Source organism: Vigna radiata, chromosome 6 (assembly GCF_000741045.1).
Source record: "Vigna radiata var. radiata cultivar VC1973A chromosome 6, Vradiata_ver6, whole genome shotgun sequence".
Classification (NCBI taxonomy): Eukaryota; Viridiplantae; Streptophyta; class Magnoliopsida; order Fabales; family Fabaceae; genus Vigna; species Vigna radiata.
Genome location: NC_028356.1, coordinates 19751240 through 19770360, shown reverse-complemented (window position 1 = coordinate 19770360; position 19121 = coordinate 19751240). Strand labels below are relative to the sequence as shown.

The window sequence follows — 19121 nt, the reverse complement described above, 5'->3', positions numbered from 1 at the left end:
CAAAAAAATGCATGAAAATAACGTATTTTACATTTCTCACAATAGGTGAATGTGAAAAAAAAATGAATACTTTAATTTAAGGTAAGCTAAACTTAAGGTTCAGATCACGTTTGCGTTTATGTTTGTTTTAAATGAAAATTCACAATAGAAATTTAAAATTTTTATGTAGAGCTAGTCTATTAAGGTTAATAACATACAAAACTTTTCAATTTAAATATATTAAATATAATTTTAAATACAAAACTATTAAACTTACAGTACAATTTGAAAATTATTTTAATGATAATATTTGATTTTAAAATAAAAACAAATGTAACCTCCAATCATGGTATGCAAGGAAATAAAAACAATAATTAAAGTTATTGAATTACTCTAATGAATGCACCAAAATGTAGCATTTGAAATTAAAGGAAAGAAACATGAATGATTCACAAGTTATGAATGAGCAATTAAAAATATAGGACCAGACAAAAACACAAATAAATTATGAAAAATTAAAAATAAATATAACTAAGAAATTGAAGAAATTGGTAACTATATTTTTTATTGGGCTAATTGGTCTTTTCGTCTTTGTATTCCTTTACGTGATCTAATTCGATTATTTATTTATTTTTTTCAATTAAGTTCTTGTCTTTATAAAAATAATCTAATTAATTAGATTGAATATAGTCTTCTTATATGTCATATGTTAATTCTTATTATTTTTATTATTTTAATTTTTGTTTTGTTTTTTAAATAAATAAATTATCATAGGTCAGTGTTGTATCAGGTGTCTATGATAGAGTCACGATGTGACAGTATCAATACTATGTATTAGTGTCTAACTGTGAAGTACTAGTCTCTCGATTCAATTTAGTTTTTATATTTGGAATTTAAGTTCTAATTTTATTTTTTAATTAAAATAAAAGAAATGTTATTTTAAAAAATGTATAGTGACATTTGTAAGTATTTAAATTTTAATATTTTTATACGAGAAGTGTCCGTTTACATTTACATTTATAATATTTTTAAAAAATTATAAGTTTAAAACAGATTTTTTTATTCAAATTTAAAACAAAAAATGTAATTAATTTAAATATTTAGGTGAAATGATTTGTTATATAAATTTCAAAAACATATTTTAATATATATATATATATATATATATATATATATATTTTGTAATTAAGCTTGATTACTAATTTGATATCATTTTCTAGAGATGCAAAATTGTTTAATTTAAAAAAAAAAATTCACACTTAATTGAATAAAAATTTCAAATATATGAACTAGATTTAGTAAAAAATATTGTCATGTGATAATAATACCGACCCACATTACTCACAGTGTCATGATGTGACACAATAATGACTTATAATTACTTTAATTAAAAAAATGTTAAAAATTATAAAAAAATAAAAAAATATTACAAACTAATATATGACATATAATGTTTTCAAAACGGGTCATTCGGTTCGATCCAACCCCGACCCACCATGCGTTGACCATTTAGAGAGTCAAACTCAATTCGATTCATTTATTAGTAAGTCGAAAAAATTTGAACCCGATTCATTTAACCTTTTCTCACCCTCTTCTTTTAGAATTCTTATAACAAGTTACTTTGATTGATCAAATTGAAAAAATAATAATTGGACCAATTGCTATAAAAAAGGGTTTTGCATAGACATAGTAAGGGTTTGAGTTGCAATGTTTTTTATTTTATTGAATAATTAATTAATATCATTTTATTAAAAAAATAAAAAAACAAATAAGTGGGTTGGTGAGCCAACCCGACTCACCACAAGTTCAATCTGGGTGAGCTGGATTCTTAATCATCCTGATCAAAATTGATTCACATCAAAATTTCACATTTTTTTCAACCCAATTTGATTTGAAACCGTGATGAACCGAGTTAACTAACTGATTTCAACCATTTTGACAGCACTATTGACATATATAAATATAACATTACTTCAATATAATAAAAATTACTTAATTAGATATTTTTACAAATATAAAGATTTAATTAAAAGAAAAAGTTAAAGGACGGACTTGAATCAAGTAAAGAAATACGGAACAAAAGACCCATTTGTAATTTTCAGCTTAGCACTTAGAGAGTATCAATACACTGATTTTTGTCATATGTTGTGTAAGTCCGTTAAGTAGTTTCACCTTCTCTAGTTAATAATATCTTCGCATTGCACACATGAATATAAAAATTCCCATTTTTATGTGTAGTTTGGAAATTGTACAGTAGGGACCCGGTGGTATATACAACAGGGACCCGGTATATACAACAGGGACCCGGTAAAGTCAGTCAACTCACCGTCCGGTGACCAAAGGATGAACAAGCCTTGGTATCTATTCCGGTAGGATCGGACGGCCGGCAGGGACGGCAAACCAAAATGTCAGGAAGGAGATTATGGACGCAGACCAACCGGTCGTGACCGGGAAGGGCTCTCAGCAATCGGTAATTAAGGTAAGGTAAAATGTAATTAGTGAGATGGGCCTTATATTGGGCCATGATTAGGGATTAGGTAAGTAAGGGCCCATGAGGAATGCTATAAATACAAGTCAAAGGTGAAAGGTAGTTGGTTACATTGAATGCTCATTTACTCACATCAGACTATATCTTTGACCTTGTCTAACCCACTGACTTGAGCGTCGGAGTGCCTTTGGCAGGTATCCGGCCGGTTTTGGCAAAAGCGTATGAAGTTTCCTCGGAGCGAAAGAGCTTGGGAGAAGACAACTTTGGAGGTAAAAGTTCATCCGGAACATTTTGGCGCCCACCGTGGGGCCGGAGGTTATTACCAATGGTGACCACAAGAAACACTGGCGAAGACTCTAACGGGATTATACGGGCGTTAGAGCAAAGGATGGAAGAAATGCAGAGAAGACATGAGGAGATGCAGAAGAAACACGAGGAAGAGATGGCGTCCGTTCGGGCCGAATGTTTGGCCCACCTGAAGGAACATGCTGCAAACCACAACGATGGAGAGAAGACTCTCCCGATCGGGGAGGACGATCGGGAGGCACATAGTAATGCTCGGGAGGGCGAGGAGAAACAAGGAGACAAGGACGAAAAAGGAGAGAGTTTGGTCTTAGTAAAGAATGAGGTGCCCTCGGTACCGGTACCTTTCGTCCAGGCTATAATGGACGTACAAATATCGGATTAATTCATTCCCCCTCAGTTCAAGATGTATGACGGGACAACCGACCCGGAGGCTCATGTTAAGTCCTTTATCAATGCGATGACCTTTCGCACAGGGTGCGATGCCATCTGGTGCCGAGCGTTTCCCCTTTCACTAGAAGGGGAAGCCCTGGAATGGTTTGACTCACTCCCTAATGGAACCATAGGGAACTTTAAAAGCCTGAGTAGTTTGTTTAAGAATCAGTTCGCGGCGTCCCGAGCACAGGATGCCACTGTCATTGACCTGATGAACCTCAAACAGGGTAAAGAGGAACCCCTTAAGACTTTTATGGATAGGTTTCAGCGGACCGTCCGGCAAGTCAAGGGGCTGAGCACGAAATTGGCCCTACAGCACGTAATGCCCGGGTTGAGGCCTGGACCGTTCAAGGATAGTATATGCAGAAATCCCCCTAAAACTATGGAAGAACTACGCCAGAGAACGGCTGATGAGATAAGGGTGGAGGACATGAAGTCCAGTTACAGAAAGGAGTTGCAAGAAGCAAAAGCTGAAAAGCAAGAAAACAAGAGAGACGGCCAGAGCAGTCGGCCTAGCGGGAAAGGTCGCGACGGACCGCGCGGCCCGCGATTCCCCCAATATACTCCATTAAACGTCCCTCGGGCCCGTATATTGCAGGAGTCGCTCAGCGCACAGATAATGCAGATCCCCCAGCAGCGCCCGACTCCCCCAGGGGCGGACAGTTCTAAGCATTGCATGTACCACCAAAACATGGGGCACAACACCGAAGACTGTGTGTCACTAAAGGACAAAATCGAAGAGATGATCCGAGCGGGTCTCCTTCAACGGTATGTAAAGCGGTATAGGACGGACCAATCTCCCGAAAGGAGTGAAAAGAAGGAGTACGCAGGGGCGGGTTCCCCTCGGTGCGGTAAGGGGGAACGCGCAAGGAGCCCTCCGCGGTATGAAAAGTGATACCGCCCGGTTGGGGGTCAAGGAGATCGAAACATGGGCGGCAGAAGGAGTAGTGCTCCAAGAAGGTCCCGAAGCAGAAGTCAGGAGAGGGACCGAAATAGACCCTTGAGAGGAGTGATCAACACAATTTTTGGCGGATTCGCCGGAGGCTGGCAGTCGTAGTAGAAGTCCCGAAGAGAACAATGCCGCCCATCACATTCACGGATGAAGACTTTCACGCTCCCGACCCGGAACAGGATGATCCTATGGTCATAACGGTGGAAATAACGCGGTACGAGATAAGCAAAGTACTGGTAGACCAAGGGAGTTCGGTGAACATCATTTATTGGAAAACTTTTTTACAAATGGATATATCAGAGGACCTTATCGTACCGTTCGATGAACAACTGGTCGGCTTCGCCGGAGAAAGAGTCGACACATGGGGGTATCTGGATTTGAGAATACGGCTGGGTACCAGTCGTTCTAGTGAAGAAAAGAAGGTCAGGTTCATATTGGTTGAGGCCAACACGTCTTACAATGCACTTCTGGGCCGACCTTGTCTTAACACGTTCGGGGCCATAGTGTCCACACCTCACCTAACCCTTAAGTACCCCGCACGGCAGGGCACCATCTGTACCGTTCAGGCCGACCAAAAAACCGCCAGGGAGTGTTACGCAGCGGAGTTAAAGATGTTCCCCAGAGAAGTGAGACGAAGGACGGCCAAGACGGAGGTGGCAATGACCGACCTGGACTCCCGAATCAACACTGACGATCGGTTGGAGCCTATAGGTGAAACCATTCCTGTTCTACTAGGATCTAATCCTGCACAGACGACCCTCGTGGCCCAGGGCATGGATCCCGAGATAGAGCGACAACTCCGGAATACGTTATGGCACAATCGCGATCTTTTCGCTTGGACAACAGCAGACATACCTGGTATTCACCCTTCTGTCGTGACCCACAAGCTGAGTTTATGCCGGGAGGCTAGGCCGGTGGCTCAGAAGAAGAGGAAGATGGGGGAAGAAAAACGCAAGGCAGTGGCAGCAGAGACAAAGAAACTGCAAGAAGCTGGATTTATTAGGGAGATCACTTACACTAGTTGGCTGGCCAATGTGGTGATGGTCAAGAAGGCCAATGGGAAGTGGCGCATGTGCACCAACTACACAGACCTGAACAAAGCCAGCCCCAAGGACTCGTACCCTCTCCCCAGCATCGACGCCTTGGTGGATGGCGCGTCCGGTCAACAAGTGTTGAGTTTCTTGGATGCATACTCGGGATATAACCAGATACCTATGTATGGGCCGGACGTCTCGAAAACAGCCTTCATAGCTGACAGGGCCAACTTCTGTTACGAGGTTATGCCTTTTGGCCTGAAGAATGCCGGCGCTACATACCAAAGGCTGATGGACCGGATTTTCGCGAACCAGATTGGTCGTTGTATGGACGTATACGTGGATGATATGGTCGTCCGGTCTGTAGATGGAAAATCCCATTTAACAGACCTCGATGAAGTGTTTGACCAGGTCTGCAAGTATAACATGCGGTTGAACCCTGCTAAGTGTACGTTCGGTGTGGCGGCCGGGAAATTTTTAGGTTTTATGTTAACTGCCCGGGGAATCGAGGCGAACCCTGACATGTGCAACGCTGTCCTGGAAATGCAAAGTCCCCGCACGTTGAAGGAGATCCAGCGGTTAGTTGGGCGGCGTACCGCCCTATCACGGTTTATACACAAACTCGTAGAGAGAATCCGTCCAATCTTGAAGAAGATGAAGAAGGAGACCGCCGATAAGTGGGATGAGGAATGTGAAAGGGCTTTTTTAGATGTCAAGAACATCCTCCTGAACCCCCCGGTGATGAGTCGACCGGCCCCAGGGGAAGACCTTCAGGCGTATTTGGGAGTGTTCGACTCGGCAGTTAGCGCGGTTTTATTTCAAGAAAAGCCAACCCCTAGACTTGTCTACTTTGTAAGTAGGACTTTACAGGACACTGAACGACGTTATCAGTAGGTCGAGAAGGTAGCCTTGGCACTACTCACAGCGGCGCGAAGGTTGAGGTCGTACTTTCAAAGCCATCAGGTAGTCGTACGAACGGACTACCCTATATCGAAAATACTGAGAAAACCCGACTTGGCCAGACGAATGGTCGGCTGGGCGGTGGAGCTTTCGGAGTTCGGTATTCGGTACGAGCCCCGAGGCTCGGTGAAGGGTCAGCACTTGGCCGATTTTGTTGCAGAACTACCCCCGCCCGAGGAGGAAGAGTGGACGTTGTATGTGGATGGGGCGTCAGGACGAACGGTTAGTGGGGTGGGGATAGTTCTAGAAGGACCAAATGGGTTCTTGATAGAACAATCTCTTGTATTTAAATTCAAAATTTCAAAAAACCAAGCAGAATACAAGGCTTTAGTGGCCGGTTTAGAGCTTGCCAGGGACATGGGAGCTAGACGACTCACCTGGCGAACGGATTCCCAGGTGGTGGTGGGACAGATGAATGGAGATTTCCAGGTGAAGGAGGAACAACTTTTGAAATACTATCATAAGGCGACGGTCCTGACCCATAACTTTGAAAAGATAACGGTACAACACATACCGCGTGAGTTGAACGTCCGTGCTGACATGCTTTCCAAGCTCAGTTCGGGAAAAGAAAAAGGACAGCTGACCACGATCATTCGCCAGGTCCTATTACAACCATCAGTCGAATGTCAGGCAATAACCACGGAGGAGACGGAGGATTGGCGAACTGAGATCAGGGCATTAATAAAGAAACAGGACGAAGGAGCACCCCTGACGGTGAAAGAAGCAAAGAAAATTGTGCGTTTTCTTCTGGTCGGAAGCGATTTGTACAGGAGAGGATTCTCCTCCCCGCTGCTTAAATGTCTTGGCAAAGAAGAGGCCCAGTACGTGATGGAGGAAGTACATAATGGTGTGTGTGGTTTTCACACTGGAGGACGTACGCTTAAGGCCGCCTCCTCCAGGCCGGGTATTACTGGCCAACGATGGAAGCCAATTCGATGACCTTTGTGAAGAAACGCCTCAGTTGTCAAGCCCATGTGAACGACCATCACGCCCCGCCACATAATCTACATTCTATGGTAGCCCCGTGGCCTTTCGCCCGGTGGGGGATGGATATCGTTGGGCCCTTCCCGAGTGGGCCAGCTCAGAAAAAGTTCCTCCTTGTGGCAGTGGATTACTTTACCAAATGGGTAGAAGCCGAACCGTTAGCAACGATCACGGCCAGTCAGGTGCAGAAATTTTGCTGGAAGATAATCTGTAGATTTGGACTCCCAAAGGCGATAATAACAGATAACGGACGACAGTTCATCGACAAAAAATTCGAACATTTCCTCCAAAGTTTGGGAATAAAGCATTCCACCAGCTCGGTCGAACATCCCCAGACGAACGGTCAGGCCGAGGCAATGAACAAGACTATAGTAGCAGAGTTGAAAAGAAGCTTGGGAGATAAGAAAGGCGCCTTGGTGGAGGAATTGCCGGAGGTACTATGGGCGTACCGATGCACACCGCACAGAACGACGGGCGAGACCTCCAAAGCTGTCTTCTCCCAAGCTCTTTCGCTCCGAGGAAACTCCGTACGCTTTTGCCCAAACCGGCCGGATACCTGCCAAAGGCACTCCGACGCTCAAGTCAGTGGGTTAGACAAGGTCAAAGATATAGTCTGATGTGAGTAAATGAGCATTCAATGTAACCAACTACCTTTCACCTTTGACTTGTATTTATAGCATTCCTCATGGGCCCTTACTTACCTAATCCCTAATCACGACCCAATATAAGGCCCATCTCACTAATTACATTTTACCTTACCTTAATTACCGATTGTTGAGAGCCCTTCCCGGTCACGACCGGTCGGTCTGCGTCCATAATCTCCTTCCTGACATTTTGGTTTGTCGTCCCTACCGGCCGTCCGATCCTGCCGGAATAGAAACCAAGGCCTGTTCATCCTTTGGTCACCGGACGGTGAGTTGACTGACTTTACCGGGTCCCTGTTGTATATACCACAGGGTCCCTACTGTACAGAAATAAAAAATAACTTTTTAATATGAAAACTAAATAATGTTTTGATTTTATAATTCCAAAAACCAAAAGTTTTTATAGACTTATCAATTCGGAAGTAAAAATGGCTTTTAAACTAAACAATCTAAAGTCATATTTTTCTTTGTGACAAAGACTTCCAGATTAGAATTTAGAAAAAAAAAATCAGATTATACAATTAAAACAAAAAATAACTTGTAATCCCAAAGTCAGAAATGACTTTGAAAGTGTACAATCCAAAAACTTTTTTTTTTCTTAACTCTTCAATTTCAATAGTTATTTCTTACTTTCAAATTACAGATGCAGAATTATTTTGGTTTTAAATTATGCAATCCTAAAACCTTTCTTTAAGAAAATAAATAGTTTCCAAATATGCGATCTGAAAGTGTCATTTAAAATATTTGAAAAACATTATAGAATTTACAATCCAAAAATTATTTTTAACTTCTTACAATCTATTAATCTGAGTTGTACAATCTATAAAAAAAAAAAACAAAATGGAAATTTTTATATTGATGGAGTGCAAGATGAAAATATGAAGGTACAAGAAGAATTTGTCTATATTGCAACATCCCCATCTATTAATATCCTCTTCTTTTCCAAGTCCTTTTGCAAATTTTTTTGCAAATTTTTCTGTGTATTAATTCTGTGCCAATATATCACTTTCAGATCAATCAACAACTTCCACTTTAATAGAAAATAATTTCTTCAAATAATTCATAAACATACTATATCATATCTAACTCATTTTTAATATTTCCAATTTAACTCATTATTTAACTCTCAAGGCATTGATATCCATCTACTTATATAGAATATTAATTAAACTCTTTCTAGCATTTCCTTTCTTAAATGAAAAACCGACTTAATAACAACTATAAGTTCCTGTGTCTCAACAGAACCGTTTTTGAACAGGTTATGCCACATTTGGAAAGGAGTAGTTTAATTTTTCTTTTAATATTAGAACTTTAACATCAAATTCAAAACACTTTCAATCAGAGATCAAAATTTTGTATTTTCAACAGAAAATAGATTGTTCAGAAAATTCGGCTGAATACTAAGTATATAGAGTACTGAGTAACTTCAAACTTTTTCAAAATCTGTGGAAACTATTTTAATTCATTAGTTGTGTCGTATGTGGAAGGAAAAAAAATTGAACACAATTAATATCTGAATTTCATAATCAATGAGTAATTCCAACTCAGCCCAACAGAATCAGAAAGCGAGCATCCTTGATTTCCTTTATTCTATTTGATTTTCAAAGTTCTGTATCACATAATCTGATCATCAACTCAGAAACCATTCTTCGAGCAAAAGGTATATAACTGAGGCTATACCTGTAACAACGTGGAACTATTAAGGATCTACATAAACGTAAAAAACAAACATGTTATATGGAAAGGAGTCCTATGTCAAATTCATCTCTAGAAATGGTTTTCACTTTTCATGTCACAAATTTATGTCAGGAAATAGCGCTGTTGAAAGCAAACTCACCAAATAAGGGCACCAATCTCAATTATGACAGCAACTATGGTCAGAACTTTGCTATGAATCTACAAAACATGAAAAATTAATCAGTTTTCCATTCAACTAAGGGCATATTTGGGTATTTTCATCGTCAAAACTTCTAGAAAAAGAACATAAAAAAATATGGTATAAGTTTTTTATAAATTAAAACTATTTATGTATAAGTTAAAAATCTAATTTTAGAGAAGTAAAAGGACAGATTTTACAAATTAGCTTACATACATTATACTTTTAACTTAACGCAAAAACTTATTTTATCTGTCTTCTCTTAAAGAAAATTCATCGTAACAGATTGTAAGAAAAGTGACAGGCCACAAAGTTATTGAACAAATTGAGATCGCTTCCTTGATTACAGAAACAAGATTCATAGTGTACCAAGAATTGGTAAGCGTGTTTTCTCATACTAGGTAAGTAAAAAAAGGTGGAAAAGATTATTATTCAAATGTCCTCACTAATATTACTTTTTAAGATTAGCAACTCAAGAGAGCATTAAAAGAATACAAGTAATTTGTATTCCAAACAATAGGTACTTGCTATATGGAGCTTATAGTTATCAAAGGAGTAGGTATTACCCAAAGAGCACAGATAAGTGCTATAACCACGCATCCAAGGTATATGGCAGTAGCAAAAACCCGAACAGGGTCAAACATCATTCCCAATTGTTGTGCAGGTCCAAGAAGAAAGCCTGTACTGTTAGACACACAAACCGAAGTTAGAAGGTTTCCTGAACTAAATCATGTAAATTGAAAGAAAATAAATGTGAGTCGGTCTTGCATATTGCATAACAGCACAAATATTTAAAAAATAAAACAAGTACATAATAGAAGTCTAGATCTCTCTATTAGCACCTATAAATATCTCATTGTATTTGACATTTTCAAGCAAGGAAATTTGAGTTTTCTCTTCTACTTCTCACCTCTTCCTCTAACAAAGTAGTATCAAGAGCAAAGTTTGATCTAGAGAGTTGAGAAATGGCAAGCAATGGATATACTGCCTTCCAATTTCCCCGTCTTACAAAAGAAAATTAAAAAAAAAATTGTCTTCACACGGTTTGGCTTTCAAGGTGCTTGGGAGAGTCTGGTTCTCTCGAATAACCAGAAGTTGTATGTTTGTTTCAATTTCTCTATTTGGAGTAAATCTAGTGTATTGTTGGAATAAATATATATTGTTTTAAGGTTGTTTCGTATAGGTCTGTAATACCTATCAGTAATAAGGTTGGCTCTTCTTTTTCATCAACTAGATTAGCTTTTTCCTCCATATCATTGAGACAAGAAAAATGACCGACCTTATGGCAATCGTAACATTCAACTTTAGATTTCTCATGCCTCATTTCATTTTGAAAATAATCATGACCTCTTCCTCTTGCTCTTTCACATGCTCCTAATGATGAGAAGCTTCTCTCTCCATTGTTTGAATCGTTGAAACCATTTCATCTTTCTCCCTGTGCATGAGCATGCACCCTTCCTGATGGCAACCCCTTTAGGGACTTCCCATCCAAAGAAGTATCAACTACAACTAAGACTAAAGAAAGGGACGTAGAATAAAGATTTCCAAAACCCTTTCCTTATCTAAAGTCTTAGATAGATTCTACTTAAACTAAATACTTTTCTTTGTTTTGCAGATTGCCAAATAAAAGTAGGAAACTATGCCTACCAAGAAAAGGAATCAAAAAGAGAGCACTTTGGGTAGGGAAACAACTCTCGGACTCACACAAAAAGAAGCCCAGCGAAGACCCTGGTTGGCTTAGCGTGCTTACACCAGCAACATAAACATTTAACACATGTTAAATGTTTATCACAAGGAACATGTGGCCAGCTGTCAAGCTTCTGCCGCAAGCTTCTTCCACCTTTCTGCACGTTTTCAACAAGCTGAATGTGTAGCTTCCATTGCACGGCACATGAAGCCTTCTCCATCTATAAAAGAGAAGCTTCTTCCATTGTAAATCAACTTGATTGTAATGGTGAAATGCTGCCAAAATTCAGCCACTTCTCTCAAGTTCAAACACTTTGCATTGCTTTAGCTTTGCCTCCTCTAGCTTCTTTCCCCTTTGGAAAGCCTGTTGAGCTAGAATTCTATCTCCACATTCATCCAAACACATTAGCACATTTCCACAAACACCTTACATCCACCAGCTTCCTGCAACCATTTTATCAATTCTGCTACCACCTCTGACCAAGGAGCCACTCCATTCTTTTAGATTGGAGACACTTCCATCACTTCCTCCTTGTCCACGTCCATGTTCTAATTAACTCTTAAATGGTCCATTATTCTTCAAAAACGCTTCAACTTTGAGGGCTTGCTCTAATGACTCTTCTTGTTTTCTTTTCATTCTTTCTTCGTGAGCTTGTAGAGAACCTTCCAATTCTTGAAACCTCTTGGAGTCAAGATCTTTTAACTCTTCAATCGCGCATACCACATACCACTCTTTCACTTTAGAGTCAAAGAACGAAGGATCTGTTTCTGTCACACAAACATCTTTTATTTTATCTCTATATTTCTTCAATTGATTAACAATTGTCTTTACTCTTGAGCATTAGTCCGAGGGGCCCCAAGCCTCTCAAACTAGTCAATGAACCATTTACTTGAAGAATAACAAAAGAGGCTTCACAATGACTTTGAAAAGCCAACTCCTTTTTGCACACGTCAAATGGCCACTTTAGGAGCATCCAGGAAACCATCACGGACCAAACCAACACAAGGAGAAGGATAGAAGATAACCAAGCCAAGAAGAATAAAGGAACGGACGACGCTCAGCGTCCTTCCTTCGCTAAGCGGCAGCAAAGCTGATTCCATTTGTTTTCTGCACGTGTATCATGTGCAAGTCTAGAATTTCAGCACACTTTGCATGCACATCCACATGGCTTCAGATCCACTTCTAGCGGGATTCTTCTGCACCGTTTAGCATAGTCTAGGCAAAGGAATTTCTTCTATAAATTCCTCTTTGCCCTCCATGTACGTCACTTTTGATGAATATAGAGAATTGATTGTTGATGCATTTCCAGCCTTTCTCTTGGATGTCTTGGCGCATCGCCTCATAACTCTGCCTTAACGCTCCCGCCTCGTGACGCAAAAACACCGTGTCTGCCTTCGTCTCTGCTACTGCAATCTCTACCGCCTCCAATTGCCCCTCTACTGCCGCCATTCTTCCCTCCATCAGGCACGAACTCACTCCTCTCCGAAATGGGATCCGGCAGGTCTCCCTTGATGATTCGGTGGGTCGGACCAATTGATAGGTTCCTGAATTGGGAACCTAATCAAGAACTCTCTTCCTCACCGAAAAGACACAAGAAAAGAAAGAAACTGAATTTTATTCACAGTAAGAATGATGGATACAGAGGCTTAACCCTCTTCATAGGTCAATACCTGTCAACAACTCAATTCATCAAAAGACCCCTTTCCAACTAAACACCCAACTATTTATACAATTCCTCTCCCTTCTACCCTAATCCCATTTCCCATTATAACCCAATACCCTATATCCTAACACAACCCCTTTCAGGTAGTATGCTTGATTACTGCCTAATTAAAACTCCAATGGAGTCCAGTGTCAAGCTTGAACATCACAGATATTAGCTTTGCAGACAGTGTGGTAAATGAATTCCTCAATGCCCTTTGTGGTAGTCATTGAGATGTTGTCATGTTTATCATTAGATATGTCAAAAATGCACCAAGTAGCAGACTTTTATATGTAGATAAAAGTGACACCAAGATTGTGTTGAAGTTGAAGGGTGAATTGGAGTCTTATTTCGTAAAATTATTAAGTTGAGCAACATGTGATAAAGCTTACAAACCTATTGTCTTAAAGTTTTGGATTTAAGACGCGTTAAGTTCTCTAGCATTGTTAACTTGTGGCCCATTGGTGAAGATACCTTTGGTGTTTCTCTTCTTAGGATTGACCAACAAGTGATATCAAAGTCAATGGTACTAATATGGAAAGAATTAATACTTGAAAGGGAGATTGTTGAAGTTTAAGTATGAGTTGGAGTCTCACATCCATAAAAATGAACAAGTTGATCAACATATATGTCAAAAAGACTCACAAACCTATTATGTTAAGATTTTAGTTTAAAGAGGTGGTTTCAACTTTTCTTTTTATTATATCATTTTATCATTTATAAATAGACAATTATGTGTGCTCCTAACACACAATTCTAGTAACTCCTATAAACTCAATGTTATTTTTCCTCTGAGAATAGTTTAGGAGAAGTTAGTTTTAAATCTCACATATGAACAAGGAGCAAATTAAATCTACCTTCCAACGGCTAACAGGTTGCCAAAGGTGAACAACACCGCAAACTTTATGGGTTTCACAAAAACAATCATTGACTGCAAAGTAGAAAAAAGAGAGTAAATAAACAAAGTATGTTTAAGTTAACAGGACAATTTACTTGAGGTTTTGCACATTTCAGAACTAATAGAGAACAAACTATCAATAATTTTGCATCATGTATTATCTGTTACACAATATATGACATTCAAAAAATTTTACAGATCAATACATTTATGTGAGCCAAGTTACCGAGATTTCAAGAAGAAAAGAAAATTTCGTGAGTTTTAAATAATTGGTAAGTTCCAGGAGAAGATTGGAATTACGTCACTCTTTTCTATAAGAGGACCAAGCACATTTAAGTTAATTTTAGTTGATTGTCATCGCATGAGAAACTTAAATATGGAGATATTGTTACAAGCTTTATCTACTCTAGTGAGCATTTGAAAGACATATTCACTAAACCCCTTGACCCGTGTTCTATTTAAATGCACAGTTAGAGATCTATGTCCGTTTTCTTTTCTCTTTTAACATTTTCTAAAAATGTAAGGAACCTGAACCTAGAATAGTTGGTAAAATGAAATCTTTAAAAATGTTACTTCTAAATAAATTAATCTTTAAATAAGAACTAAAGAAAACCAAAAACTTGAGCTGTAAAGGACCAAAAAGAGCACAAGCTAAGTGTTTTAATTAATGTATCAAAGAAAAGGTAAGAGTAACACCTATTGAGGAAAATCTGATAGAATATTGCCTGTCATGGTTTGAAAATATGAAGAGAAGACCAACAGAAAAACCGGTCAGAAGAGTTAACTGGAACTAAGAACACCCAGTAACTACAGATAAAGAAAGACAAAGGAAAACAGATAAACCAGCTAGATCTAAATGGCCTTGTTGAAACTTAATTTTTGAAAGAACAAAAAACACTGTTTAGACACGCATCCCTTTCTTTCTGGGTGTAAGCAAAAGCTGGAATCAAAATAATTATAGGGCAGTAAGTATATAGACAATGCTCAAAGCAACCTGAAGAAAAAAAAATAATGGTATAACATTAACATATGCCAAAAAATAGGTTGGAGTGTATAGTTCATTATCTTGTTTTCCAATCATGGCTAATCATCTAGATGATCGGAGAAGTTGCTCAACTTTTAGTTGTTTGCTAGGAATCTTGGTTAATCAGTGTTATTGGACTGGGCTTGCACTAGAGGCATACCTAGATTATAAGTATCGATAAGAGCCTTAGGTTAACCTTTTTGCATTAACACTACATCTAATTATCATTGAACACAACTGTTCTCTCTTTTCCACCCTTTCTGAAATTTTAACAATGACAAACATACTCAAATCTTTCCACCAAATGCATTTCAGTTATTTCATGCAACAAATTCTGCCAGTAGTACCTTATCCACCAAATTGACAAGGCCCAATTATGATTTCCCATTACATGGCAAGGCAAAGCCTTCTTGAACACTGTTGTAAGATATGGCATCTTTTTGTGAACCCAAGATGAGAAACTAACAACATCATGCTTACAAAAGAAATCTGATTTTAAACTTAGTCATTTGCCATCTGATGAAGCACGGAACATAACAGATTCCTAATAAACACAATTAACTTGCCACATTGCAACACCAATGGCCCATATGTAGACAAAAGAACTTCATTCCGTTACACTAAACATTTGCCACCAATCTAACTATTTTATTACTAATTATGAGGGATTCATTCAGGTTCTCTTTTTCTGTTCTAAATTAAACACAAGTTCACAAATATATCACAATCGTACTCTAAATACAGAAGAGAGATGAGACAAATGTCGCTCACCAGTAGCATGCAGACAACACCAGCAACAAAAGAAGCGGCAAATCCATAAATTCTCTGCTTAGTAACAACCAAAAATTATAAAACATATAGCCGTTACTGTTACATAAATCTGAAACAGCAAGATTTACTTAAAAAGTTTTGGCAGCACCTGTGTCGTTGAGAGGGAGCAGAGGCCACCTGAATCCTCACCCAACAAACTCTCTCCCTCCTCTTCATTACCTACCGTTAATGACCGACCAATGTTCCACATTGTTTATTAGGAAAGGTTTTCTTGCTCACTGTTGCCACTGTATAAATTAGATGCATAAATCAAATAATATCCACATCCATTGAAACTGTAAGAGAATAAAGAAATTAAGATACCCCAGCAAGCAAGCATACATTGGAACTAAATTTTTCAACCAGTAATTGTAAAAAATAAGAAAAATAATCTAATCTTTAATTTATTGTATGCAATTCCTATAATTCTCAAATAATTTTAGAAAAACTTACTTTTAACTTATATAAAGAATTAGTTTTTTCTCATAATTATTTTAGTTTACTTTCCAAAAACTCACAAATAGTTATAAATTAACACTCAACTTGCGGTGCTTAATATGACTCGCAGTATTTTCGATGTTTTCTTCCTTTGATCTTGAAAGGGGGTAAGGAAAAAGGACATATAAAAAATTGGTTTCATCAATTAGAAAACAATGAATCAGAGAAAATCTTACATTGATTGGCCTCAAGAGGTTCTTTCTTACTGAGAAATTTCAGTGGAGAAAGCAAAACAACCGAAAATGTAGCGCATATTCTCCGATGATAACCGCGTCTGTACAAGTCATTGGGGACGGAAAGAGGAAAGTTTGGAGGCATGAATGGAGTTTAAGAGTAATAAGCTCTACACACGTTTTGCTGGCACTGGGCACCACGTACATTTTTCTCTGTTTTTAATTTAAAAACTATTTATTGAAACTTGCTATGCGCGAATTTTAGTTTAATAGAATAATTAGATTATTGTTATACATAATTTAGTATAATAACTTAAAATAATAAAGTATATAATTAAAAATGTAAGATCTTAAACAGTGCAGCATATTTTATAATTAATATCTAAAACCAATCTATAAATGAAATTGTTCGGATAGAAGACAGAATAGCAGGGTAATCTAATTGTGTAATAATGATCAAACTGAAGTAAAATTTATAAATTATTATAGCAATGAATTTAAATTATTATAAACTAAACTAAAATACTCTTCCAAATTATGATTAGTTTATTAGTTTTTTAATGTTGATATTGTTTGATGTTTACATTGGTATTTGATACTAAAGACAGATGTATAAGCATATTGATAATGATAACAAGAGATTTTCCTTTTATGAATTCAAATCTCATATAAATTGATTTTCTTAAATTAATTAGACTTGAAATTTTTCACCACTTATGTTTCTGTGTTTGTTTGTAAGTAATGAAGAATTGAGTTCAAAAGGGAATCCTCTAGAACTTGAGGACGATGATGGGTGCAAAGGGATCAATAATATATCTAAATATATATATATATATATATATATATATATATATATATATATATATATATATATATATATATAATTTATGAATAATTTTGCTGGGAAAAAAATGATTTATAATCTTTAAACAACATAATCATTTAACTAGAAAGTCTACTATTAGTAGACTATTTATGAATATTGATCATAATTAACATTCTAAGTGTTTTACGTGTTTGAAAGCAACTAATTTATTTGAACATTTTATCATGTTTTTTTTTATAGTGGAAGGACATATAAAAACGTGGGTTAAATATATTTTTAATCTGTATATTTTGGGGCGATTTTGGTTTTAATCCCTCTTTTAAAATAAAGTAAAATTTAGTCCTCCATCTTTAGGAAACTTTAGTTTTAGTCCTTCAAAACTAACGGCGTTAAAAAAAAATCTGACATGGCTAACGGTAGTGTGCCATGTCAGTTTTTTTTATGCTGGTCACCCAGTTTCTCTCCCTCCCTCTCCCTCTGACTCTACTGCCACCACCATCAACCGCGAAACTCCCATGTGCAACCATCCTCCACTACATTCATCTCCATGGCCAATCTAAAACCTCCATCTCCAGTGCCTAAAAAACCCCCCAAATCTCGATTCTGATTTGGGGCATCAAGCTGGACCATCGAGCTATTTTTGATTTTGCTCATCGCAACCGTATTCAGGTTTGTTGAATACTCTACTTGAATTGTTTTGCAATTGATGGTGTCTTCCCATCAAAGATATCAGGGGCATTATTTTTGTCCTTGAACAGATCCGAGGAACCGAGGAACCGACGAGCACTTCTTGGCATTTCTTAGCCTTTTGTTTTTCGGAGAGTGACGTGTCTAATTGAATATCGTGGACGGCGAGGACAATGTCGTCCGAGGGAGCGACTGGGACAGGATTGGAGAGGTCAAAGCAGTCGGGACACTCCCAGTGGGTGTCGGAATCGGAGACCGGAGGCTCAGTGAGGCAAGAAAGGTGCCATGGAGTGGCGTAGGTCCGGCAAGTGAGGGTTTGGGAAGAAGGGGGTTTCTCCTTGCATCACATGCACACGCCTTCTGGGTCACAGAGGTATTACGCCATGGAGGCATTTCGCCATTTCGCTCCAATCTGATGCCCCAAATCATAAACGCGATTTGGGGTTTTTTTAGGCAGTGGAAATAGAGGTTTTAGGTGAGCGTGGTGGAGGGTGGATGCCCCACAAACAAATGGCTCACCAACAGTCCCAAGATCTGCAACTCGATAAATTGAGGGGCAGTCTGGGGAAGGACAAAACTTTTAAGTTCCCCCACTCGTAGCCACGACAAAGAAGCCCTGAAAAGTTCCTCCAACTTATCGCTAAATAAGAGAGATCTCAGATCTGTAAGCAGGATGGGATCTCCATAGTCCTTGTGAGTACAACATATTTGGAAGGTGCCTTGGTTTTTAATAGCATATTCAAATTGTTCCACCAGACACAACCGACAGAACAAATGACCACAACCTTCAAGCTGGAATGGATCCTCAACCTCGCACAAGCAAATCGGGCAATTAGGACCATCATTATCAAACGTCCCAACAAAATGATGGCATGAACGAGCAATCTCAAAAATTATTTCCTTTACCCTGGTTTTCAACTCCTTCCTACCATTAAGACTGATTACATGGTGTCTTATGTTGAGCTTAAAAAAATGGCGTCTTATGTTGAGCTTATGGTGGCCACTGTGTAGAGTCAGAGGGAGAGGGAGGGAGAGAAGCTGGGTGACCAGGGTAAAAAAAATGACATGGCACACTACCGTTAACCACGTCAGATTTTTTTTAACGCCGTTAGTTTTGAAGGACTAAAACCAAAGTTTCCTAAATATGGAGGACTAAATTGT

General features: G+C 38.3%; 2 protein-coding genes across 2 annotated transcripts; one reads left to right on the top strand and one right to left on the bottom strand.

The window, feature by feature from the left end:
- The first annotated feature begins 3176 nt into the window (after positions 1-3176).
- Positions 3177-4100, top strand: LOC106763546. Its single transcript, XM_014647720.1, has one exon. The coding sequence runs from the start codon at positions 3177-3179 to the stop codon at positions 4098-4100; it is 924 nt and encodes a 307-aa protein (XP_014503206.1).
- Positions 4101-9223: 5123 nt separating this feature from the next.
- On the bottom strand, positions 9224-16646 carry LOC106764255 (vesicle transport protein SFT2B). Its single transcript, XM_014648517.2, has 7 exons — positions 16451-16646; positions 15886-16024; positions 15738-15791; positions 13902-13975; positions 10222-10339; positions 9617-9675; positions 9224-9459 (listed from the first exon to the last, which is right to left on the bottom strand). Exons 2-7 carry the CDS (start codon positions 15985-15987, stop codon positions 9381-9383), a joined length of 486 nt encoding a protein of 161 aa, XP_014504003.1. The 5' UTR covers positions 15988-16024; positions 16451-16646; the 3' UTR covers positions 9224-9380.
- Between the last annotated feature and the right edge of the window lie 2475 nt (positions 16647-19121).

Coding starts and splice junctions, on each gene's coding strand:
- LOC106763546 (XM_014647720.1), top strand. CDS start 3,177: ATGTATGACGGGACAACCGACCCGGAGGCTCATGTTAAGTCCTTTATC.
- LOC106764255 (XM_014648517.2), bottom strand. CDS start 15,987: ATGTGGAACATTGGTCGGTCATTAACGGTAGGTAATGAAGAGGAGGGA. Junction 13,976..15,737: donor GTGTTGTCTGCATGCTACTG/GTGAGCGACATT, acceptor TCTACTTTGCAG/TCAATGATTGTTTTTGTGAA. Junction 10,340..13,901: donor AACCTGTTAGCCGTTGGAAG/GTAGATTTAATT, acceptor TGTGTCTAACAG/TACAGGCTTTCTTCTTGGAC.